The 27,993-nt window shown below is 39.1% G+C and overlaps 1 protein-coding gene across 1 annotated transcript in view; it reads right to left on the reverse strand.

Moving 5' to 3' along the window:
• The window catches only part of GLRB (glycine receptor beta), a gene marked incomplete at its 3' end in the record, with an annotated part of 75,700 nt that extends 54,221 nt beyond the window's left edge, over positions 1-21,479 (reverse strand). Inside the window, exons 1-2 of the mRNA XM_080915523.1 lie at positions 21,421-21,479; positions 19,935-20,089 (exon numbers count right to left, since the gene is read on the reverse strand). Coding sequence (XP_080771649.1) covers positions 19,935-20,056 — 122 coding nt within the window. The 5' untranslated portion in view covers positions 20,057-20,089; positions 21,421-21,479. The remainder of the gene's footprint in view (positions 1-19,934; positions 20,090-21,420) is intronic.
• Positions 21,480-27,993: the final 6,514 nt, after the last annotated feature.

The raw sequence follows: 27,993 nt of genomic DNA on the forward strand, positions 1-27,993 counted from the left end.
TTATGGATGAGGATCTCACTGTGTTATCCAGGTTAGTCCGGAGCTCACAATCCCTCTACATTACTCAAGACCTCTGTTACTAGGATCATGGGCATGCACCAACTGTGCCCACATTAACTGACAAAATGAAAAAAAAAAAAAAAAAAAAAAAAAAAAAACTTGTTTTTTCCTCTCCTTTCTGTGAACACACTAGTTCACCACAGCCTATGCATCAGGTCCTTTCCCTTGGGAGAAACCTTGCAGCTGGCAAAGGTTCACCTCCAGCTCAGGCTCCTGAGCAATCCTCCACAATGTGACTAGCACTTAGATGAGTGAAATATTCCCAGGCCATACTTCTTTTTCCTAGCACAGGAGATGCCCAGCAGGAAACCCTCAGTTCAGCTTCTCTTCCCAAAGCAAAGGAATTGTCAGATGTGGTATCTAGTGCCTCATTATTTCAGTGAGACCTGAGAGCCTGGCTCTCGCTATCTTGGAAACTGTTGGTAATCTGCATAAGGCAGTTTTTTGGTCAGGTACAGAAGACAGAGTATGAATTTCACTAGCATGCAGACTTGCTATAACTCAGAGGAACACTGGCTTAGCCTTGCTCGCAGCAAGGAACACCTGAACAACACATTAGTTTAACCACACAGTAATTTCTGGAGTGCCCAACAAACTAAATTTTAAGTCATTTGCCTTGGAGCATTGATATGGACCAGCACACCTAAGTCAATGAGAGTTACAGAGGACAAAATGGTCATTTGAACAAAACAGAAGACCTTTCCTAACTCAACACAAAACAAGCAAATAAAACCATACATTCAATTTTCACCAAGGTAGGAAGGACTCAGAGGCACCTTTTCGAATTTTCTAAGTGCCAAGGAACCACCTTCAGGTCTGACTACCACAAAATACAAAGAGGGCATAACATATCTCCATACTTGGGAACCACTTAGAAAACAAAACAAAAAAAAAAAAAAAAAAAAAAAAAACACCATGAATTTGTACTATCATGAAAGTTGAATTACCTGCAGAACAGTGGGCAGGTTGACTGAACAAGGTCCTCTCGTGCCTGAGGTCAGTACACCAAGCAGGAAATCAAAAAAGGAGGTATTTTCTATACACAGATTCATGACATCCATTAAAAAGAACATGATAAAATTCCTTGTACAAATACTATCAAAACATACATAAATGAATTATCTGATAGAGAAAAAGGACAAAATAAGCCAAAGATTAGCAGAAAATAAAGTAAAGAATCAAAACTAAAAAAAAAAGCTTTGAGAATATAATGAAGATGAACATATCTTTAGAATAATAAAGAAATAAGAGCCAAAATTAAAGTTAGTCATGAAAGAAGAGACATCACAATAGATGTCAAGGCAGGGAAGAAGCTGATGGGGGATGAACCACTAGATGCTCAGAGTTAGATTAACTCAGAACAAGTAGTAAAATTCTAGACACAGCTAACATTCTGATTTTTTTCATGAAGAAATAAAAATCTGAACAGATCTGTAGCTATCAAAGAGAATGAATTTGTTTTAAAATGCCCAGGAAGAGATGACTTCACTGGCAAATTCTACTAAACAGTTAAAAAACAAATTCAAGCCAGTAATTGTCAAAATCAGCCCAAACACTGAAAGGGGGGGCACTTCCAAGGACTTTATGAGAACACTGTGACCCTGATATTAAAGCCAGACAATGCACCATAAAAAACCACAAGCCAGTGTTCCACATGACCAAGAATCCTTAACAAAGACTAGAAAAGAAAATTCAACCATTCAATGGTCACATGCCATGGTCAAGTGGCGCTTATCTCTGAGTGCAAGGATAAGGCAGTCTTTGCAAATTGGAATCCTACCTCACTCATTATAACAGAAATAAAGATATAATCCACATGATCATATCAATCGGTGCATAAAATGTCTGATATAATTTAACACTCCTACTGTATTGATTAAAAATACTCAGAAGCAGGAGAGTGAATGGAAATATGTAGCAGCAGGGGTGGGAAACAGGGGGAACTCCTAGAAAGTCCCAGATACTAGAGTTGCAAGAGTCTCTCTGGACCCAACAGTGATGGTAGCTGAAATACCCAATAATGGGGAGATAGAACCTGACTGACCACCTTCAGTAGATAGACATTGCCCCATTAGAGGAATGGGGCCACCAACCCATCTCAAATTATTTAACCTATAATTGTTCCTGTATAAAGAAATTGCAGGGACAAAGAGTGAAGCAGAGACAGAAGGAAAGGACATCCAGAAACCACCCCACCTTGGGAATCCATACCATCTGCATACAACAAACACTATTGCTGATGCAAAGAAGTGCTTACAGAGAGGGGTCTGGTATAGTTGTCTTCTGAGAGGTTCTGAAATCACCTGATTAAGACACATGAAGCTACTCACAGTCAACCATAAGACTGAGCCCGGGGACCCCCCCCCCCATTAAAGAGTTAGGGAAGGATTGGAGGAGCTGAAGAGGATTGCAACCCCATAGAAAGAACAATAACAACTAACTGGACATGTTAGAGCTTCCAGGGATTAAACCATCAACCAAAAATATATATGTATCTTTCCACGGCTCCTGCTACATATGTAGCAGAGCATGGCCTTATCTGGCTTCAATGGAATGTGAGGTTCTTGGTTCTGTGGAGACTTGTTACCCCAGCTAAGGGAAATGCTAGAAGGATAAGGAAGGAGTTGGTGGAGAGATGGGGGAGGACCCTTTTATAGGCAAAGGTGGGAAGATGGGATAGTGAGGTTGTGGATAGGAAATTGGAAAGTGGGACAACATTTGAAATGTAAAAAAATAAAACAATACAGAAGAAAAAAAATACTCAGAAGCTAGAGATAGAAGGGAAATCATTTCTATGGAATAGAAGCCATTGATCAATGGGCCTCAAGATTCCTAATACATTTTAATGCAGTTCCTTATGCTGTGGTGATCTCCATCATAACTGTAATTTTGCTACTGTTCTAAGTTATAATGTAAATACCTTATATGAAGGCTATTTGCTATGTGACCCTTTACCCAAAGTGCTCATGACACAGAGCCTGAGAACCACTAACATAAATGAAAAAGTCCACATCTAACATCACATTCCACAGTGGAAAATTGGAAGCTGTTACACTCTGGTCATGAACAAAGATGTCCTCAGTTACTACATCTACTCAACATATACCGAAAGTCTTAGCTAGTTATTTGATGAGAAAAAAAAATGAGTCCAAATTGTACGAGTTCGTTTCTCTGTTTGAGGTAATAAAGTTCTAGCTGTAGAGTTCCTTAATATCCGTACACTGTTACACACTTGTGCAAACACACTATTAGAACTGACAAGGTAGCACTGCAAGAAACAGTATTAACTCAAAAAAAATCGTAATTATGATGTGCAATGGAGGTTTGCATAATTATCCTATTTACAAGAGCATCAAGAAGAATTACATATTTAGAAATAATTTTAGCTCTGACTAAGGTAATGAAATATTACCTTAGCAACTATAAAATATTAAATAAAGAAACAAATAGAAAAATGGCCATGTTTATGGATTAGAAGACGGTATTGTTAAAATGTCCACACTCCCCATAGAGATTTAACACTAAAGGCAATCACCTATTAAAATAGTCGAGATGGAGGGTCAGTTTATCGTGTCCTAGTATACAAGAGACCTGGGTTCAGTTTCTAGCACTGCATAAGCAAGGCATGGTGACATAACCCTCATCATTATCAAACGTGGGAGATGAAGGCAGAGAGATCAAAAGTCCACCGACATTATTGGCTATCACTAAGACAAAGAAGCCCAGAACCTGATGAAAATTATTACAGAAATAAAACCCAAACATTCAAAACTCCAAAGAAAAGAAGATTCTCATGCTTGGGTGAACAGCTAAGAGATGCAGTTTAAGAAAGAAAGATTTGTGCTCATAGTTTCAGAAGACCATGGTGCCAAGTGTGTGCAGAGCAGTCTAGAAAGCAAAGAAAGAGGACTTCTCACCATGAGCCTTTTCCTCCCTCTGTTCTGCCGATTAATGCTTCAAGACTCCCCGTCTATGAGCTGGTGTTGACCACATTCATGGTATAGCACCATCACATGGGGAGTTCTTCCTGGAAACTCTTAGGGAAAGTTTACCTAAAGATGTCCTCTATAAATCTCAGTTGTTCTCAATCTAATGTGGTTAGCAATTAAGATTTAGCTTTATAGACACAAAATGATCAAGCATTTCAAAAAGATTGTGCTTTAGGAAAGTATACAATTTTCTAACTTAAAAATACATTACAAAGCAAACAGTATATTGAGGAAATAGATTATGGTTAAGGGTATGGAGACAGCCTGTAGGAGCTGGCCAATTTTCATTGTTATGAGCTATAGTGTGAAAATTTACACTGTGATTAATAAACTCTTTTTAATTTTCTTTTTAAGGTTTGGCTCTCTTCAATGAATGCCTCATATCTCACATCCATTTTATTAGATGCTTCTCTTTTTGAAACTCTTCTATAATTTTATATATGTCAATGTTAACTTTCTTTAATCAGTATTCTCACTGCTAGCTAAAAAGTGGTTTGTGTGTGTTCGTGTATGTGTGTGTGTGTGTGTGTGTATGGTGTGTATGTGTGTGTGTATGGTGTGTATGTGTGTGTGTATGATGTGTATGGTGTGTATGTGTGTGTATGTGTGTGTGTATATGGTATGTATGTGTGTTTGTTTTAAATAAATTCTTCTAAAATATTTACCAAACTTTCATTAATTAAAATTGTTATAGGCTGATGCAACAGAAGGGAAGCAGAAATAAAATCAACATATAGTCAACTGATCTTTAGTAAAGCAGCCAAGAGAATGCCCAATGAGCAGAAAACATTGCATTTGACAAATGGTGCTAGAAAAGTCAGGCATCTATGAGAAAAAGAACGAAACTGGATGTTTATCTTCTGGCTCACACAAAAATCAATCCAAAATTCATTAAAGCCTTAAACAGAATATCCAAAACTTCAAAAGAAAACAGAGGAGAAAGTCCTCATGACATTGCTCTTGGCAATGATTTCACAGACAGACACCAAATGTTCAGGCTGCCTGAGTCAAAGCCGGGCAGAGGAAGGATCACAGAGCAAATGTGTGTCATGGAACAACAAAGCTGCTGGAAAATTAAGCCAAAATAGACATATCCTCCTGACCTGAGGACAGAGGGAAACACTGCAGAATGGGAAGACTTCAACAATGAAAGAAACAGTAACAAGTCATCCTTTGTTTAAAAAAGGAGGGGAAGCTCTTCAGTGGGACTTATCAAAAAGACATGCTGAAATGCTTACAAGGTTATGATTTACAGAGAACTCATACAGACTTACAAAGATGCTAGTACAGACAATGTGGGAAAGTGTTTAGAGGTGCCTTTAGAAAATAAAAATAGACTTATCGCATGATACAGTAGTTTCAATGTATATACCCAATAAATATAAAAGCACTTCAACATATCTAAACGACATTGACCTGTACCATAATTATTTGCATGCTCTGCTGATTAAATGACATAACTAGTCTGTAAAAGAGCAAACGGCTTAATCAGACAAATTTTGGCATCACACAATATAGTTCAACCAAATCTGACACTGGGTAGATGGTACTGGCTGCTCTACCAGAGGACTAAGTTCCACTCACAGAATTCACATGGTGGCTCACAGTCATTTGCCATTCGTTTCACAGGATCAGATGCTCTTTCTGGGCTCCTAAAGATACTCGTGCCCATACATATACAAAGAGAAAGGGCTCTCACACATAAACCAAATGGAAATAATTCTTTGAAAAAAGCAAGAGTCACTAATCATATAATCATAGATTTTGCAAGCTAGTATTTGTAACAGTCGTGCAGTTTGTACTGTTCAGGAAAACATATTACATGAATGTTTATGTTCAGCTCTTCGTCTAAGTAGTAGGTATCGATTTCCTTCACATGCACGTGGTTATCCATCCTGCTACATGCTGTTATGCAACATATCATTCAGAAATTTCCTAACTCTATATCAAAGGCAAGATTGTTCTTTCTTTTGACAGAAAAGAAGCAAAATAGGTAATGCAGGGATGTAGACAGGGTTGTAGTCCCAGTAATTCAGAGTAGGAGGAAGGATGAGGGTTAGCCCAGCCCAGCCTTCTTAGCAGCAACTCCGGAGAGATACAGAACGAACTTAGTGCTGCAACAGTTCTCACGCTGCATATTTTCTATCTTTGTGGAATGAAGGGGAGTGGAAGAGATGGAAAAGGAGGCTGGAATGGGGAAGAGGACAGGGCAGGAAGGAGAGGGAGGAGGAGAAAAGAGGGGAGGGCAGGAGGGGAAGAGAAAAAAATAGAAAATCAATACATAGCTGACCTTTCTGTGAGTTAAGCAGGCCTGGCTGGTTCAACTGGAGGCCTGACTTACAGCTGACGTGCACTGTGACTCTAGACATTTGGTAGCTGCCTCTATGAGCTTCTCTATGAACATAGAAGTTAACTGCAGAAAACCAATTCACAGAAGGCCTGTCTCAGGAATGAATTATGGCAGCGAAATAAAGAAGCTATGTTATGAATGTTTCTGTGAGATGGACAGTTCCTCGGAGCCTATTGTGTCATGTGGAAAGGAAAGAAAGCAATAACTGTTTGGAATGACAGACATCCGCAATTTACTCTCAGCCACAAGAAAGTCATAGGCATGGAATTTATTTAAGCAAATATGCTGAGTATTTCCCTTCTTATATAAATGCATGCTATATACTCAGGTATCTTCTTTCCCCCAAATCCCCACTCTAATTCCACTATTCTTCCAAAATTGATGAGACAAAGTTTTGAAAGGAAATATTTTCTTTGCCACTACAAGCCAATTTTTGAAAGACGGATATTGAGAAACGAATAATTTAAACTTCAAAGCTCCTTGAGTAAGTCACTCCAGGGACACCACAAATCGTGAAGATAAAGGGGCTTTGTTGCTGTCAGAACCCAGTGGCGAAGCCCAAGGCCACCCATAACACCTAACCTGGCTCTGTTACCATGGCCTTTCCACTTTTGCTTATGTCAGATCTTATGTGCAAAGAATCTCTTACTGGAGACAAAACCAAACCAAAGCAAAAGAACCTGTCTTTTGAATGGCTTTCTTCATTGCAGTCCTACAGGCTAATGTGAACAGTGGTGGGCAAACAGTACTATCTGGTCGGAGCCGCAAATAAAGACTTTATTCTGAATACTGGGTTACCTATGTACTTTCAGTAAAGAAGAACAAAGACAGCTTGGCAATCAGTAACACTCTCTGTTGGATAGATTAAAATCCACAGGACTGCTTCAAATGAGATCGTACCCCTCCACACCATATCTTATTTGTCACGTGGGGGTAGCTCTTCCTAACAGATAAGATGAAATCTCCTCCGACATTCCTGATATTTCCAGTCACCTTCAGAGAATGAAAACGCCTTTCTGTCACTTTCTTACCACTCAGAACTGTCACTGTATTTGCAACGAATCTAGTCCTGGTCACAGAAGTAAATGATTGATGAAAGACACAAAATCTCCTCCATCCCCAGTGGAATGATGCTAAGGTGATCCAGGATTGGACAGTGGAGAGGTAGGCAGAGAAAAAGTAGGAAAAAAGAAGTTGAACAGAAATTGGGGAGAAATCAAGATGGAGCTGGAGAAAGCCTACCTGGATCCCATTGACTGTAATTGACAATGGATAGATGTGAATGTGTTTAAGGGTTTCTGTAGGTCATTTTATCTCCTTTAGAAGGGTAGTTTGTATCTTTGTCTGTTAAACGCAATCTTATTTGTGTAGAGGGTTTGTGGGTTGAGAATTTAATGTATAAATCTACCATGAAAAGCTCTCAGGCTTTGGAGTAATGTTTGTGCTGGGCAGTAGTGAAAAGGAAAACGGCAGGCTGGTCGTATCCACCCGGGACAGAAGCAACAGGGTAGGCGGAGTGAACCACCTGCGAAAGGAACCTCGTGGAGTGACAGAGTTCGGACTGTGCGATAAACTCCATGCACTCGGCTCCACACTAGAGTGGCACCTGCCTGCGGAGTGAGACCGCGGGGGGGGGGGGACCAATAAAGGCATAAGCCATTATTTATAGTATTTACTGCAACAATCCCCAGCCAGGCCCAGCGACAGAGGCAGATGAGAGCACTGGTTCACCGGCCTTGAGCTTACTGTTCTATACTTTCTTTGTGCCTTTCTCGGATCCTGTCTTTGAGATTTCCGTTTGTTTGCTTGATTGTTTTTTTGTTTTGTTTTTCCTTGTAGCAAGATCCTACGGTATACACAGGCTGACCTCAAGCTTATGGCAAGTCTTCTAAATAAACTGCTCAAAAGGGACTTTGGCTGTCCTCCATCTTCGGATCCTGCCTGCCCCAAGTCCACGACTCACATTGGTGCCATTGAACTGCAGCCCCCTCCTAGGTTCTTGTGGATAAAATTGCTTCTCTCTGCTTCTCTCTAAACTCCCCATTCTCATGCTTTTCAGCTCTCTTCACTCTCTTCTCCCTCCCATGATCCACATCTGGGTGACAGCAAATATCCAGTATTCTCCTTTCCAGCAGAAATCCTCACCAGCCCACACAGCCTTGCTTCTCTGTTCCATGGCCCCAAAGCCCCAAGACTTCTCAGAAAGAACAGATAGCAGTCTGCCCTGAGCCTGCAGAACAAGGACAGGCATGATTTCTCCTCCACGATCCTCTCACTGTGTCATCCAGAAGGAAATTCACTTCCCTTACAGCTCCATGGTCACAGTGTGGAGACGGAGAAGCACTCAGGGCTTCCTTGAATACTGTCTTCCATGGCCTACTCATCCCTGACAGAGGCTGAATAGGACATACTGAGATAAGGTTAAAATGCCATCCTTCCTTTCCTAGTCCTCACTGCTTGCATTGAGGTCTTCTATTTTTATATGTTCATTTTTGTTTTTTTGGAAAACCTGTAACTATCCACTGTGGCATTCATAACAGAAAATACATTGCTATATTATGTTAAATACATAATTTATATGACTATAAATGCTGATTTTAATTAATATAAAATATAAGTAAATTTATCAATACATTCAGTTATTTCAATCATAGCTGAAGTTGAGTACTTTGTAAAGGAAAGAAGTTCACATATCCCTCAAGGTTTGTGCTCCAAGACTAGAGTGCCAATCATGTCAAGAAGCAGAGAACAGCTCATCACAAGGGAAGCCAAGCAAAGAGCAGTCTTGTTTCTAGCAACATGCTGTCCTGAGAGCAAACTCACTCTGCACAAATTGTCGCAGTTACTTCCTAGAGGAACCAGGAACCAATCATCTTCCACCAAATGAGATCTCTTAAAGTAACACAACCTACCACACGGAGGACCAGGCCAAATCATTGCACCACACTCCACCAATATATAAGACCACACACCACCAAAATATAATACACATCACCAAATTAAAGCACTACACATCAATACATAAAACCTCACACCACCAATATTTACTATCACACAGCACCACAACATGACATATGCTACCAATACATAATACCAGATTTCATAAAAACATAGCACACACTGCAAAAAAAACCATACACCAAAACCTAAGTTCCCACAAAATCAAAATATAACACACCCCACCAATATATAAAGCTACATAACATAGATAACATCACAAACCTTCAAAACATATTGAACATTAACACCTTAAAAGCAACTTATGCAAAATTTTAATGTCCATAAACTGTGTTTCTAAAGAAATACTCAGATAAATATAACATTACTGCATTTTAAAACTAAAATCAGCATTGTGCTAACATTATACCCTAGAACCTGCATATTGCTATTGCTATAGTCTGAAGAGTTTGGAAATAAAAGCACTTGGTGGTTTGACTTATGGGTCAAATTAGACTTCTATTCTTCATAGCATACAAAACGAAACTTCAACAACAACAAACAAATAGAAAAGGAAAAAAAAAAAAAAAACTAGGTTGCCACAGAAGTAAGGGATTTTGTTGTTTGTTGTTTTGCTTTTGTTTTTTGTTGTTGTTTGATTAGTTTTTGCTCTTTTTTGGCAAAAGTTATAAAAATACAAAATGGGGCTGTATTAATTGGTAGTGACAAATACTCATTTTCTAACACAAATCAAAATCTGAGAAGGACATTGGTTCCTATGAGTCTGAGCACTTCCGAATATGTATATCTTCTCTCCACGGACATAGAGGGACACTCAAAGGCAGTGTCATTTCATGCTGTGTATGACAGGATCAACCCCTGGATGACATTCAAAGTAGGCAAGTGAGTATCTTCTAGCTGCTACTCTGTGTTGTTACAGAATTGTTTCTGAAATTGTTTCTGAACAAAAAAGTCCATTCAGTGTGCATGTCCTACCAATGAACTTCAATGAAACAGAACAATCTGTTCAGTGATCTGATGGTAGGCTTCATGTAAAAACTCTCTCTTAAGGAAATATCATTTGTTAACTTTGGCACAACATTAAAGAACATTCAAAATTAGGTAAAGCTACTTCAGTACTCTCCTTTTATTCAGTCCCATGTGGTCATCTCTTCTACATGGTCATCCAAATTAATATAGCGTTGTGAACCTAATGCAAATGTGCATGGGAGGATGTGAATAAGGAGTCCTTCGTGATGTCAGTCCCCAAACTAACACACAGTGATGCAAAGCAAAATGCTACTTTCACTGACTGGAAAATAATACTTACCGTGAAACGTTTATAAAAGTAAGTTATTCTTGCTAATACTTAATGCCTATGGAACATAAAATTTATGTTTTTGCTTGTTTGTTTGTAGTGCTGTGCTGGGGATAAAAACCAGGACCTCACACAAGCATTCTACCACTGAGCTCTGCCCAATGCATTTACAGTGTAGTATAATAGCATGCAGTAGAAAAGTGGAAAGTGCATGGCTGGATATCACAGAGTAAATACACCTAGAGATAAAGATGTAGATACAACAGTTCCTGATTTTCACACACACACACACACACACACACACACACACACAACCAGAAATTGCTACAGTAAAATATGGATGGGAAAGTCATGTAAGAGGCAAGAATGGTTATTGGGAAAGACCCAGTGGTTAGGGAGTCGGTGAAAGCAATATATCAGTAGTAGCCAGAAGGGTTAGGAAAAAGACTCGGAGCAGGGGATTCTAGAAGGTAACCAGGAAGCATGGGAAAGACCCAGAGGTGGAAACAGGGATGTGCTGGGATACAGAGAAAAGCACATGGCCCTTACCAAGTAACAATGGTTTCAAGGATTTATTTATGAGGAAAAAATAATACCTTTGCTACATTAAAGAAATTATGTACTTGCAGAAGAAGAGGACACATTTTGGAAAGTCGATTTCCTTAATCTGTGAAGATATGGCATGCTGATAACATAAACAATTCAACTCTCAGGAGCATCATCTGGCTTTTAAATACCTATATTTTAATACCTTAAATCTCAAACCAGATCGACTTATAACTAAGTTATTTAACAACCCAAATTTTGGGTAAGCTTAAAAAAATTAGTCTTCATTATTTTTAAAGCTGAGGAAAAAAAATAAATTAGAAATAAATCTAAACAAAATAAAGGAAACCTAAGTTAACCCTGATTGAGAAAATTATAAAATAACTATAAAAGAATAATAAAGTTCAAGACTAATTTGCCTCAAGTGAGCAGGTGAGTGATTGCTTGAATACAATCAAATTTCTCATTGTACATCTGAGAACATTGAAACCCAAGTGAATTGGTTTAATTTTCTTCAGTGTATGTCATGTTCTTTTTGCAATGACCCAATGTCTTGTCCAGCATGTGTGAAGCGATATTCAAGGTGAATTCATCTCACCAATATCATGTTTAACTGTACTGTCATTAAACCATGGGTGTGTCAAAAATTAACTCCGGTTTTCCAATGCAATTACTTACTTACTTGATTCAACTGTATTATCAATCATACTTGGAGCTCTTAGGCACAAACCTTTAAATAGCTATGTGCTAAAACTATATATGAGCACCTCCTCTCAACTGTTTATAATGTAGATTGTTAACATGCGTATGATTAACTAGAAAGGAAAGACCTCATTACCTGAAGGCTTTAGTTTAATCAACTGCCAAAATATAGTATCTTTTATCTGTGTCTTCTGCATTTCCTCCCTTAGTCACGGTTCTATGATTTGGCTTATCCAAAAATCGTCTTAATTTATTTCACAAGACAATGCCTTAATCAGAAGTTACTTATTTTTCTACTCCTTAATGAAAGCAAACTGCAGCCGAATAAACCCAACAGTGAAAAATGGACATTCGAGACCAAGCAAGTACCGATCGAGACTCTCTGACCAAACTTCCACAGAATTTTAGCTCTTGAAACTTAAAGCAACAGGCATTTAGCACATGATTATGGGTGAGTAAATCATAAGGCGGCTACTTATTTTTTTTCTTTTAAAAGCTGAATTTCAATCAGTTTCCAAGACATTAACTAATCATCCTTCTACAGAACGCTGGCTCTTACTGTACAGAATTCCCATGCAAGACTGTTTAAAAATTTATTAGGACAGGCAATATTTACTCAGCTAAATTCTGAGGAACTGGTAAAATCTGGATAAACAAAATTATGTTTCTAAATAGAAAATGATTAATAATATCAAGGAATGGTTAGCAAATGGGAGCAGATGAACCTTTCCAAAACAAGATTGTAGCTGCAGCCCCAATGTGAAATTTTGGAATATCATCAATTTGAGAGTCCCTTGAAATCTAGGGTTAAAGGAATGTGCTGGAAATTATGTCACTGACTGTAAGACTATCAACAAGAGAATGAAAACACTATGCTGAGATGACAATAAGGCAAATCACTGGGAAAACACCATGACGAATCTGGTGACAACACTGGTAGGAGGAGATGCAGTGAAATGAAACCTGAATATGACAATAGAGGTGATGTGACAAAGCGAAGGTGACGCTCCCATTTCAGCTTCACACCTGACTGACTGGAGTAATGGGGATGCCAGTTTCAAAAGCTGAAGAATTATTTGAAAGGACAAGATCATTAATTTAAGTGATTGCAAGATAACACTATGACAGCAGAGAGAAATTGCAAAATAGGTAGTATGAAATTACATAACCAAACACTAAAAGAAGCAGAAGAAAAATAAAAAATCCTGGCCCACGTGCACATTGATGACAGACAATCTCCAATTGCATCCACTCTTTGTATGAGTCATATCTTTTGCAGTCAGCCTCTCATCTTTGGCCAATGTTTTAAGCTTGAATATCTCCACAAGTAAGTACAACTAAGCATGACCTCACCAGGAACTAAGCAAAGATCCATCTAGTCTGCTAATGAAAACTAGATAAAAGAAACTAGAGAGACTAATGACTACCCTAATACTTTGCACAATCCTGATGGCTTTTGTTGTTCATTGTAAATTTACCTCTCACCAATATATACCATTGACATGCATGTATTCTAGCATTAAATGTTAAAAGAGCCAAAAATTCTCAGAGAGGGTATCAAGTAAATTTATATTTATGCATACTAAGTTAGATTATGAGGAAATTTACAGAAATAACCCCCATTCTTTTCTAGTGTGGGCATAAGAACAAAAGTAACCCCGAGTTACTGATGTCATGATTTTAATGCAAGAGTGTAAGGGATTTGAGAACACTTATAGGATATGGGAAATATGGGCTGACTTGATTACACACCTAAACAAGAAGCACTCTACCACTAAAGGCTTCATGTCAAAGGCCTAAGAAGGAAGACATAGAAAACACTTAGATCAAAACTCTGAGAACAAGGAAGAGTGTTTCACAAGATGGTGGCACTCCTGTTGTGTCCTGATACCAGATCTTTCTGATAGCAGAAGCAAGCACCTGAATGTATCCAGCAAAGCCCTGGGAGAAGACAGCCTTATTCAGTCATGTACAGGGTCTGAATGGTTTGAGAAGACAAGATGAGGCTCAAAAGCTATACAAAAACCCAGGCTCCAAGCACCTCAGTATGTTCTGGGCAGAACACCTCAACACACATGAACCATGTACTCCATCAAAAGGGGGCCCTGCCAGTGATCATGTCTCCCAAGAGGAGGATCTCCTACTCTGACTCTAGTGACCACTGATCTTCCAGAGCCCTCACTGTCCTGGATAAGCACAATTGAAGCCACAAGTAGTAAGCATCCATGCTCTTCAGTAATCCAGTTCTGAAGAATCCGATACACTGCCAACACCCACAAACTACCCTTCCCCAACCAGCATTGGACATAGTGTCATGGCTAGATGTGCAGGCAATCTGACTTCCAGCTTACTTCCTGGTGTCTCAACCCACTGTGAATTGACCCTGCCTCCAAGTATTGGTGATGTCACATAAAGCTACATTTTGAATTGATATATATGTTTGCTGTGAGTTGTCTTGCATCTGTAATGTTTGCATAATAAACCATGCAATTGCAAAACACAGGCTATCTGCTTGTCTGTGACACACAAACACACACACACACACACACACACACACCATGTTTAAGACAATTCTCTAATATACTTTATAAACACACTACATCCACTTAAGGGTATCAGCTGCCAGATGGTTGAAATTCAGAGGCCTCAACATCAGAATGACCACAAGTACTCCAAAATGGCAAACTACTAATACATACCAGGGCACTGTCCAGGCAAGATCAATGAAAAGGACTTGCTGTATCCCTATGGCTGAAAATTGAGATGGGAAGCAATGTTCCTCTGTGCGTTTGAAATTGTATTTTTGTTATTATCATATTATTAAATGTATTTCAGTTCTGGTTTTTAGAATATGCAAATAGAAACCAGTATTCACAAGGCTTCTGACTACAGAAATGTTGGTCATTTCTATCTGTCATTCTGCACCCTTTTCTTGAGTGCTGTGGTGAATCAATTTATCTTTTCCTGTGGGATTAGGTCAGAAAGGAGATTTTTCTGGGTTGGAAGGAGATTTAAATAAAACAGGATAAGAAATTTCAGAGGGAAATTACAGTGTTTGTTTTCTTTTGTTTGCTGGGTTTGGATTTTTGAGACAGGGTCATTGCATGTATTTCTAGGCGACCTGGATCTCTTCCCTATGTAGGTTCTGCTGGCCACGAGCTCCTCCTGTCCTTTCTTCCTGAGTACTGGAATTAATGGCATGACCAAGCCTGGTCTAAATGGAAATGATGATAAGGAAGGTCACCAAATTTTTATTACCAATTCAAGACCAAGGCTTATGCATTTTATATACTATAACATTCCAAGTCAATCCACCAAAAAAAAAAAAATTAAATCAAATTAAATAAAGGCAGGTCTGCCTCACTGGAGCAAGATAAAATTTAAATTTAGACACGGTGACTCCACTTCCTATTGTGATTAGATAATCAAATACACTGTCATGTCTACAGAAATTTTAAAAATCTCACAAATTGAAATGTCTTTAAACACTGATATATAATCTACCTAGTTATTCATCTTCAAATCTGCTAACATAGGTCAGCCAAACAAATTTCCCATGTCATAGTGGCTGTAATGGCAATACCTGTGCCACCCCTAATCCAGTCGACTTCATGTCATGTGATCGCTAGTAAAAACTTCTTAAGTTGAAGCCAAAACTCTCACTCCATATAGCTTTTATTCATTAGCCTGGCTTCAAGCTGATGCCAAGCCATAAAGTCTAGTTTCTTATTCACGTCACAGATTTTCAAACTCTTGTGAACAACCTCCAATTACCTCACTTACTTTAGCACTTCCCGGTATGAAGAGATCTTAATTGCTTCTGCTCTTATTTCTCTGTCCTGGGAATACTGTGCAAAACAGTGCAGAAATGCCCATAAACTTTGCTTTAAACAGCTAAGTAAAACACCATACACACACACACACACACACACACACACGCATATACACATACACACATGCACATTCATTTCTATCAATATGATGGCATCAAACATTTTTCAAATATTCTATTAACCATATTTGCATAAATAGTAGGGGAACCAATTTCCTGATTGCATTAGCCTTTTGTCCATCACTTTATTCTTACTTTGTTATTAGCATAAAAATGGGTTCCATATGACATTTTTCTATCTGTGTGTCATTGTGTTTTATTCATATTCATCTAAGTATATTTTCTTGTCAGCACCTTATACGCCTGAAAGTCAGGCCCACTTCACATGCCTTCAGTGAATGTATATACAAAAATATGTAGTATATACATATTACTATATCCATATATATGAATATACACCACATATAATACCCAGTATGCAAATCCTATCTTCTTAGCCTTAGTCTCTTAATTCAGGGTTATACTGGATCCCAGTTCTAACTCACATTGTATTTTCCAATGTTTCAAATTTTAGTTTGTGAGTTTTTCTTTCTTTAATATTTCCTTTTAACTGCTGATAAAATATTGAATATAATAAAGCCAAATTTTCGCCCCTGTCAAACATAAACCAGAGTAAAAATATTCTATTGATTAGGCTACTTGTGGATAAATCTAGTTGGCCATATGCTGAGACCATATCAATTGATGAAAAATCCAGACATAGAAGCAAACAAAGGATTTTACATTTCCCTTCCCTTATTAAAAAAAAAAAATTTCACTTGATTGTATATCGTGTGCCAGGCATTCTGTGGTTCCCTGGTAATGAGTCCAGTAAGCATTGTTCTCTCATGAGTTTACAAAGAGCTGGAGAAGCTCCAGGAGCAATCATGAGCTTCAATGTACAAATGGAGAACGTGATTATCAGAACCAGACTCTCAAAATGAAGAAACCGGGATCACTTCATTATATCATAGTGCCAGCCTACACATACACACACACACACACACACACACACACACACACACACACACACACACACACACACGGGTTTCTCATCGTTTTACATTTGGGTTGATTTTGATGTCATCATGGAACTGTCAGTTTACAACACTGAATGAGGAGGACACAGGCAGCAGTGTTTGTAAAGCTCCAGGCATACGAACTGAGGCTCAGCAGTGAACAAGTGATAGTTACTGCCGTGAGTTTCTAGCAAGAGCCTCCAGGTGGGAGTTACTGATACAGACAGAGGGCACTGGTGCTTTAACTACTGAGAACAACTGTGGTGGAGACGGGAAAAGGCAGGTGTGCAGTGTGGTTCACAGCCTGGGATGGAGAAAAGACAGATGAAGATATTGGACTCTAGCCATCATCTTCTGTGTAGAGACAAGAAATGTCGGCCATATCCAAAAAGCCACTGAATTCATCTCAATACTGGAATGACCTAATTAGAACCATCATCTGAGGGGAAAATACCAAACCTAACCAAAACAAACTCTAGAGTCAGTGTGGAACAGAAATAGCCGGAAAAAAAAATGAAGTGGTGGAGAAGCTAAAACAAGCAGTATTACAGATTGTAGAGAAAGGAATTCAAACAGAGGTGGTAAATAAGAGCTACAGAGATGCTGAGTCTTGGTGCTGGCTGAATTTGACAGGCTGGTATAGAAAGGGTACATCAAGGGTGATCCTAGGATGGCAAAGGAGATGGTGTGGTCATTTATTGGCAAAGGGCCACTGTGTTAGGAGCCCTGTGGAAGAGTTCTGAGAGCAGTTTTCGCATATTGAGTAAAGCGTTGGAATATGATGAGACATTCAGGATAAAGGATGCTACGCTCTACTCAGCTCTGGCCTAGACTTAAAAACCGGGGAGAGTTTATGTTGTGTTGTAAGTATGGTACGCGAGCGCTGCTATATACATGGGTATAGGTGAAGTGTTTCCAGTAGAGTGGAAAAATTACACAGAGCTATCTCTCCGGCCCCTGCCCTGTATTTTTAAATGTGCATTCTTCTACTGGGGGGGGGACTACTATTCTAGTAAAAAAAAACAAAAATAGTTCTTGTTCACTATAAATATACTAGCTGGGCTTATCTGGTCCCATGGCTTATAAATAGCACTCCTAAAGTGTTTAAATAAACAAAAGTTTGACAGGGAAACATCTCATGATATTAAGTGTTCACCTTCTATCCTCAACTTCTGAGAGGTTCCATTCCAACTCTGCTAATCATTACACCTAATAAATTTACACAAAACAGTTGAGTTTTCTCAACTACAAACAGTCGTGTAAGATAATTTTCGGCACATTACTAGGGCTGAGATCCTAGCCTGAGTTTTTAGAGAACTTTCATAAAATAGACCAAATTCCAACCAGAGAAAACACTTCTGAATTTCTTAAGCTCTTAGTCTTAAGGCTGATTTTCATTTATTTTACTTCAGTTTTGTTTTTTGGGTTAGGTCTCACAATGTAAACCAAGATGGTTTTGATCTTCCAATCCTCCTACCAAGTGCTGGGATTATAGAATTATATCCCTAGGACAAGAGATACTTGTTTGTAAAATGAATCCAACCCAAAAGTATACAAGTGTGGTTCACCAGGGCACACTTACCTGTCTGTCTACTTATCTTAATGATCCTCTATGCACATACACGTGTGTCATACTGAGCAAGCACATAGTTCTCACGGAACCTCTTTAGAAACTGGTTCTCTCCTTCCACTGTATGGGTTCCAAACTGAGCAGAACACATTTACCTTTTGAGTTATAATCTCAGCCCTAGTTACGTATTGATCAGGTAGATGCCTGACAGGATTGCCACAACTATCAGTGGAACTTTACTCAATCTCAAAATAAGTTTAAGATTATGGTAGAAATTAGCAAAGATGGATTTTCGACTCATTATATAACACATGAAGGACTGAGACAAGAACTCAAGAGGCATAAATGGTATCTTATGAAACCTCACAATTTTCACCATCTCCATGAAGACTATTATTACCTTATCCTACTTTTAAAACTCTGTCTTAAATAACTGTAGACCCCATACACACTGACCATCTCCATATGCTGGGCAATTTAATAATGTAGCTGTGAAAACGATCAGGTGTCCTCTAAACATTCTTTTAAGGTAAACAGAGGCAAGATTTGCTGTTGTGATCTTTAAACAATATGACTTTTGATGCCGGAAGTATGGCAGGAGCATGACATGGAATCACTGAATGCTAGACATTAGTCTTTATGACACTGCCTTCAGACTTTTAAGTCTCTCACATCCCTAAAGTATCAGCTGCAATATATCAAGTCTACCATCCTTGATTTACAATCTTTTTCCTTTCTAAAAGACACTTTGTTTCTTACAGATATTTTTAAAACTTCAATGGTTCATATGTAAGTCATGATGCTAAAATAAAATGTCTGTGGTCGATAGAGTTTCTCAACAATAGCAACTGAAAAATGGCCCGTATCACCAGAGTAACTACGTGTGTTGTATTTATTACCTAAAAGCACACTGTAATCTTTAGAAGTCATTATATAATGTTTATCTGCTGTAACAGTTGGATATTTTTCAGCTTTTATTGACTAGTAATATCAAACCTTCTCAGAAAAGATCCCAGACTGAAAACTTTGACTTTTGGGAAACTGTAGCTAGATTTTTGTTTTAAGTAATTTTATATTTTATCACACACTTTTTGAGGGATACACAAAAGTCCTTTGCAAAACCATACTTCAGAACAAATGTTATGCACCATTCAAATTTACTTCTACCATATGTACCAGTGCAAATAGAATAGACCTCAAGATAATACTTATCTGGTTCTTAACTAATTCTCATTCCAGATTATTCGTAAATCTACCATTTGAACTCGTATTTTGCTCAAAGCATGGACCCGCAACAACCAATTAAAGTTTCCCATCTGGCAGAAGAAAGCCATAATAAGTTGTTTAACTTTTGTAAAGGATATGTAAAGGTGTCTCACAATGGCTCCTTCCCAGCAGGAAGGGACCATCACGTTTCAAACCTGTCTACTCTGCTATCCTGCAAGCAGGGCACAATAGGTACATGACTGGATGCCAAGAGTGATGTGGGCAGGCATTTCAATAACAGGTCTGGCTCCCTAACAAAAGCAGCAACTCTGCTCTGCAGAAGGATATAAGACGTGAGGAACATACGATGGGCACAAATACTGCTTCTTTTTCCCCTTCCCTTTCTTGGAAGACTTTTCTTTAGAACACACGTCTTCAAACAACAAGGATGTGAAAACAAAAAAGGAGATGGCCAATGAAAGCTTCATTTTGAAGACAGATGGAAGGTTCAGCAGCTCAATCTACGAGAGAAAACAAGAAGGTGTTCACACTTACGGGGCATGTGGCCAGCCTGTGACTTCTCTTTAAGCAGTTTCACCGTGGCTACCCAACTGGCAAACGTATCTCAAATCCTACATCACTGAGAGTTTAAGTGTCCTTTATGCAGCAAGAAAGCCGAGTTAAAGTCATGGTAAAAACTCCGTTCAAATAACCAACATTCCAGTAAGAGACAATTGAGGATTGTACAATTTCCAGATCTGGACTTATATGAAATTAAAATCTGACATTAAATTGGAGAGTATAGGTTCACACAGATACCCAAAAGGATGCTTAGCACACTATTAAAATGGTTCATTCTGGCTAGAATATTTGATATCAAATTTTAAAATCGTTGTTGTGTGCATAGACTTTTTTTAGTGCATTTTTCCCCCCAAAAAACAACTAAAGGACTTAATTCAACAAAAAGCAACAGAAAGGCACAGGAAGATTATCAGGAAACAATCTAATCACAGTGCTTGTTAGCTATCATTAAATGTGCATGCTACTTTGTACCCTGAAAGAAAAAATGCCATGTAGTAATGCAAGTTGGCTTTTACTTTTCCCATCCGTGTGGGAACTCCAGTCATCATCAAAAAGATAGTTCTGAGTAATATAGTAAAGAAGCAAAACTGCAAATGAGCTTCAGATAATGCTCCTACCTACAAATTAACATCGCTGCCTATGTCCAGAGGCGAATATTGAAGCCAGAGTACAATGAACACTAAAGCAAACCATCAAGCACTTACTGACAGCAGTTCAAAACCTCTTCTGCATCGTTTTCACACCATAAAATTGTTTTCTGCAATCTGAGACCGAAACACCCAATTCCCATCCCACTCTTGTATCTGCCACGCCAGTGTCCTGTTTTTACCGCCACTCCCCCAGCCCCCTACTCAGGTTACCCCATATTTATCCCCTACACCCCCAAAGCAAGCTCAAAGGGCATGACACTAGGTCCTTCACCCGCAGCCACCTCTATCCCTGGGGATGAGTCCTAGCACTGCAGCGACTGTCCCCTTTGGCTCGCAGCCCCCTGTCCTCGGGAGCAATGCTGGCCGCTACAGCCTAGCTCCCATGACCCTTGTCCCCAAGGCGAGGTGGCTTTCCAGAGCTGCAGGCCTTGGAAAAGCCAGGTGAGCCTCCGCACAGCAGCCCAGGGCCCTCAGTGCCTCCCCCCCGCCCCCCGGGGCCCGTCCCCGGCGGGCATCGGACACTGCGTCTTGCACCGAGCCCGCCTAGGGCCCCAGCTCGGCCCCGCCGCAGTGCGTAGACCCGGAGCCCGCGCCGTGTAGAGCTCGCCGCCAGGCCTTACCGCACGCGCCCCGCAGCCCTCCGCCGAGGTGACGGCGGCGCAGGTGGCGGGCGCAGAGGCAGCTGTGACCCGCGAGTCCCGCCGCCGCCCGCGCCTGGGCCGCCGACGCCACCGCCACCGCCGCCGCCGCCGCGGAGCTTGATGCGCCTGCTCCGCCCCCGAGCGTGCGCCGTGGCGCGCCGCGGACAACTGCGGGGACCACGGGCGGAGGTCGCCATCGAGAGGGACAAGACACCTCACGGTGTTGGGGATCTTTGGGGGGCACCGTCGCAGAATCCTCGGGAGAGACTGGAGAAAATAGAGCTAAAATGAAGGAGCTGGGCTCAAGGGGAGGCTTGTGACACTAGTTACATGATGTGGGACAGCAGTTGGCCTTCTTGAACCAAATTGAACCAGGTTCCTATGCTTTCGTCATCTCCTTCTCTTGCCAGCTTCTAACGTAATGTCAGAATGATAATTCCAGTGTCTGAAGTCTGACCTCTCTATGCAGGCTTCATCTGGTCAGACTCATTACAGAACTATAGTGCAAGGAACAGGGTTCCTAACACTGGTTACACAATTGACATTGGGCACAACAGGCCCCCTTCATTTCCCGGGCTCCCAGTGTCTCCACCGACCCTCAGCATGTCCGGACAATTGTCCATCCTTCTCTATTTTATTGACAGCGAAATTGAAATTCAGGCCAGTAAGAAATTCACTTGGGGGTTACAGATCTTAGAAGGGATTTAGCAGAAACACACTGATTTTGCACGATGGTGCCAGTTAGGTTTGGCTTTCGGTACTAAACTACTCTAGCTTTCATTTCCACAGTGGAGAAACAACTTCTTTTTAAAGTTAAGCACTCTGCCCATTCCTATAAGAGCCCACAGGAGTTCCCTCCCCTTCATTCAACTTAAGTTGCAGCCCTTGCTGCCGTCCTAATAAGTGCAGTTTTGTTTGTCTGCTGAGGTCAGGCTTTTGTCTCTTTCCTGCCGTTTATTCCTTTGCTCTGCACAGTTCAACAACTATAAAGAAAAAGGACAGTGTTTATTAGAATGTACCAAGGAGCTGTGGTAGATTTTTGGGGTTTTGTGCCCAAACCTTAGGGAACTGAGTTAATGATCTTGCATGAGTACAGGTACACACACAATTTTGAATATTTTTCTACAAATATGACCATCTTATGGTAACATGGTTGTGTGTGTGATACTGTGAAAGAAGAATATTCTAAATCAGTGTCAGGACAGTGTTTATTTTCTTTCTCCATTCCTAGTCTACTCATCCATCTACACAGTTTTAAATACTGGGTTGATTATTAAAATTACCTCATGTGACTAGACTTAGTTCCAGAGCTTTAGACACTATGTATCCAAATGCTTTCTCAACATCAAAACTTTCCTATGTTTTATATGTGTGTGTACATGTATGTGTATGTATATGTATGTGTGTAGGTATATCTGTAGTGTTGATTGCTTTTATCATTGCTATGAATAAATGAAAAAATACTCAACAAGAAATGACACAAAAGAAAGGATTTACTTATTTACAGTCCTGGAGATACCGTCTATCATTGTGGGGAAGGCTTGGTGGTAGTAATGTCAGGCAACTGGTCATATTGAATCAAAATTCAAGAAGGAGAGGACCATGAATGCTGGCCCCAAGCTTGATTCCTCCTGAGTATTAAGATTACTTGATAGTTGAGACCTTGGAATGGACCCAAATTAGGGTCCATTTTCTTAACTAGGTTAACCTACTATGAAAACACCCCCATACATAAACAAGTCCAAACATTAGTCTTCTAGGTGAGTCTAGAGCCTTTTCAAAATGGCAATTACTATTAACTATTGCATATGGTGTCCTCAACATATTTTTCTTTATAGTTATAAATTATTTAAAATTTATTTAATATTTCAACCAATGAAAATGAAAACATTAAAATTTCATGAGTCATTGCAGAGTTTTTTTGTTTTTTTTACTTTATTTTTTTAAAAAAAGATAAATGTACAATTTTTCACCACTTTTGCATGAAAGTATACGAATACATGTTTAAGGTTGTAATTAAGTATTTGTGGATATATATGTACATACACATATGTATATATGTACAACAATATAGAAAAAGAGGCTATTAATTTGAGAGGATAGGAGAGAGACTAGGAGGGGCTGTAGGGAGAAAAGGGGGATGTGAGACAGTCAAATTTTAATTAAAATATATTCTTCTGTGAGTTGTTTATGGAGTGTTCAGAGCTTTCTGGGGTTAGTATCCCATTATCAGTGACTGCATATTATGTCGGTTCTTTTGTGACTGGGTTATCTCACTCAGGATGATATTCTCTAGATGCATCCATTTTCTTAAGAATTTTGTTAATTCATTGTTTCTGATAGCTGAGTAGTACTCCATTGTGTAAATGTACCACAATTTTTGTATCCATTAATCTACTGAAAGACATCTGGGATCTTTCCAGCTTCTGGCTATTATAAATAGAGCTGCAATGAACATTGTGATGCATGTATCTTTGTTGTATATTGGAGCGTATCTGGGGTAAATGCCCAGAAGTAGAAAAACTGGGTCTACAGGTAGTACTATGTCCAATTTTCTGAGGAAGCGCCAGACAGATTTCCAGAGTGGTTGTATCAGTTTACAACCCCACCAACAGTGGAGAAGTGTTCCTCTTTCTCCACATCCTTGCCAGCATCTGTTGTCACCTGAGTTTTGGATTTTGGCCAGTCAAACTGGGGTGAGGTGGAATCTCAGGGTTGTTTTGATTTGCATTTTCCTGATGGCTAAGGATGTTGAGCATTTCCTTATATGTTTCTCAGCCATTTGATATTCCTCCATTGAGAACTTTTTGTTTAAGTCTGTACCCCATTTTTTAATAGGGTTGTTTAATTCTCTAGTGTCTAGCTTTTTGAGTTCTTTGTATATCTTGAAAATTTGACCTCTATCTGATGTGGGGTTGGTAAAGATCATTTCCCACTCTGTTGGCTGCCGTTTTGTTTTTTTCATAGTGTCTTTGGCCTTACAGAAACTTTGCAATCTCATTAAGTCCCATTGGTCAATCTTTAACCTTAGAGCACGAGCCATTGGTGTTCTGTTCAGGAAATTTTCTCCTATGCCTATGAGTTCTAAGGTTTTCCCTACTTTCTCAACTAATAGTTTCAGTGTACCTGGTTTAATGTGGAGATCTTTGAGCCACTTACACTTGAGCTTTGTACAAGGAAAGAAGAAAGGGTCTATTTTTATTCTTCTGCATGCTTGAGTGCCAGTTGGACCAACACCATTTGTTGAATAGGCTGTCCTTTTTCCATTGAATGTTTACAGCTCCTTTGTCAAAAATCAAGTGACCATACACGTGAGGGCTCATTTCTGGATCTCCTATTCTACTCTATTGATCCACGTGCCTATTTTTGTACCAGTACCATGCAGTATTTAGCACAAGTGCCTTGTAATATAGCTTGAGGTCAAGGATAGGGAATCCCGCAGATGTTTTCTTGTTGTTGAGGATGGATTTCGCTATTCTAGGTCTTTTGATATTCTGAATGAAATTGCATATTGCTCTTTCCAACTCAATAAAGAAATGGGTTGGAATTTGGATGGGGATTGCATTGAATCTGTAGATTGCTTTTGGTAAAATGCCATTTTTAAAATGTTGATCCTTCTGATTCATGAACATGGGAGATCTTCCCATTTTCTCAGATCTTCCTTGATTTCTTTCTTTAGAGGTTTGAAGTTTTTGTCAAGACATCCTTCACTTGCTTAGTTAGAGTCACACCAAGGTATTTCATAGCTTTTGTGACTATTTGAAGGGTATCTTTTCCCTAATTTCTTTCTCCACATTTTTCCTTTGAATATAGGAAGTTTGAGTTAATTTTATATCCAGTCACTTTTCTTAACTTGTTTATCAGCTGTAGGAGTTCTCTGGTGGAAGTTGTGGGGTTGCTTAAGTACACTATAATGTCATCTGAAAATAGTGATGTTTTTACTTCTTCCTTTCCAATTTGTATCCCTTTGATGTCCTTTTGCTGTCTAATAGCTCCAGCCAGGACTTCCAGTACTATGTTGAATACCTAAAGGGAGAGTGGGCAGCCTTGTCTTGTCCCAGATTTTAGTGGGATTGCTTCAAGTTTCCCACCATTAAGTTTAATGTTTTCTGTTGGTTTGCTGTATATTGCTTTTATTATGCTTAGGTATGGGCCTTGGATTCCTGTTCTTTCCAAGACTTTTAACATGAAGTGGTGTTGGATTTTGTCAAATGCTTTCTCAGAATCTAGTGAGATAACCATGTGGTTTTTATCTTTGAGTTTGTTTATATGGTGGATTACATTGATGGATTTCCTTATGTTAAACCATCCCTGCATCCCAGGGATGAAGCCTACTTGGTCATGATGAATGATGGTTTTGATGTTTTCTTGGATTTGGTTTGCAAGAATTTTGTTGAATATTTTTGCATCAATGTTCATAAGTGAGATTTTTCTGAAGTTCTCTATCCTTGTAGGGTCTTTCTGTGGTTTAGGAACGAGGGTTATTGTGGCCTCAAAAAATGAGTTGGGTAGTGTTTCCTTGAATTCCATTTGTGGAATAGTTTGAAAAGTATTGGTATTATATCGTCAATAAATGTCTGATAAAACTCTGCACTGAACCCATCTAAACCTGGGCTTTTTTTGGTTGGGAGGCTTTTGATGACTGCTTATAGTTCTTTAGGTGCTATGGAATCATTTAGATGGTTTATATGGTCCTGGTTTAACTTTGGTATCTTGTATCTGTCTTGGAATTCATCCATTTCCTGCAGATTTTCCAGCTTTGTTGAGTATAGGCTTTTGTAGTAGGATCTGATTATTTCTTGAATTTCCTGAGTTTCAGTCGTTATTTTTCCACTTTCCTTTCTAATTTTGTAAATATGGATACTCTCTCTTTGACCTCTAGTTTGTCTGGCTAAGGGTTTATCAATCTTGTTAATTTTCTCAAAGAACCAATCTTGGTTTTGTTGATTCTTTGAATTTTTTTTTCTATTTGTTCTATTTCTGCCCTAAGTTTGATTATTTCTTGCTGTCTACTCCTCTTGGGTGTATCTGCTTCCTTTTGTTCTGGAGCTTTAAAATGTGCTGTCAGGTTACTAGTGTACGCTCTCTCCAGTTTCTTTTTTGAAGCACTCAGAGCTATGAGTTTTCATCTCAGTACTGCTTTCACTGCATCCCATAGGTTTGGGTATGTTGTGTTTTCATTTTGATTGAATTCTAGAAAATCCCTAATTTTTTTCTTTATTTCTTCTTTGACCCTGCCATCATTTAATAGAGAATTGTGTAGTTTCCATGTGCATATGAACTTTTTGTTGTCTTTGTTGTTATTAAAGACCAGCCTTAGACCATGGTGATCTAAAAGGGTATATGGGAGTATTTTGATATTCTTGCATCGATTGAGGCTTATTCTGTGTCCAATTAGTTTTCGAGAAGGTGCCATGAGGTGCTGAAAAGAAGGCCTATTCTGTTTTTTTTTTTTTTTTTCTAGGATGATATGTTCTCTCTCTCTACATATATATCTATTAATTCCAGTTCGTTTATAGTCTCTGTTAGTTTTACAGTGTCCTTGTTCAGTTTCTGTTTCCATGATCTGTCCATTGGTGAGAGTGGGGTATTAAAGTCTCCCACTATTATTGTGTGGGGTGAAATGTATTTTTTGAGCCTTAGTAGGGTTTCTTTTATTAATATGGGTGCTTTTGTATTTGGAGCATATATGTTAAGGATTGAGAGTTCCTTCTGACAGATTTCCCCTGTAATGAGTAAAAAGTGTCCTTCCTTTTTTTTTTTGATAACTTTTGGTTGAAAATCTACTTTATTCGATATTACAATAGCCACTCCAGCTTGCTTCTTGGGGCCATTTGCTTTCAAGATTTTTTCCCAGCCTTTTACTCTGAAATAGTTAGTGTCTGTCTTTGTCTCTGAGATGAGTTTCCTGTATGCAGCAAAATGCTGGGTTTTGTTTATGTATACAGTCTGAAAGCCTATATCATTTTATTGGGGAGTTGAGTCCATTTATGTTAATAGATATCAAGTAATAGTGGTTGCTGTTTCCTGCTCTTGTTGCTTTGGTAGGTTGAACTGTGCCTGTGTGTCTTTCTTCTTTTGGTTTTCTTGTTTAGAAGTTTTCTTGTTTTTACTATGAGGTGGTTTCCTTCATTGTATTGGGTTTTCAACCTATAATTCATTGTAGTGCTGGTTTTGTGGTCATATATTATGTAAATTTAGTTTTGTCTTGGAATATCTTTGTCTCACAATCTATAGTTATTGATAGTTTTGCTGGGTATAGCAGCTTGGGCTAGCACTTGTGCTCTCTCAGGGTGTGCATGATGTCTGTCCAGGCTCTTCTAGCTTTCATAGTCTCTGTTGAGAAATCTGGTGTGATTCTGATTGGTCTGACTTTATATGTTACATGATGTTTTTCCCTTATTGCTTTTAGTATTCTTTCTTTGCTTTGGGCACTTGGTGTTTTGACTATTACGTGTCAGGAGGAATTTCTTTTCTGGTCCAACCTATTTGGAGTTCTGTAGGCTTCTTTTATGCTCATGTTCATCACATTTTTAACGGTAGAGAAGTTTT

This window comes from Micromys minutus, assembly GCF_963924665.1.
Source record: "Micromys minutus genome assembly, chromosome: 4".
NCBI lineage: Eukaryota > Metazoa > Chordata > Mammalia > Rodentia > Muridae > Micromys > Micromys minutus.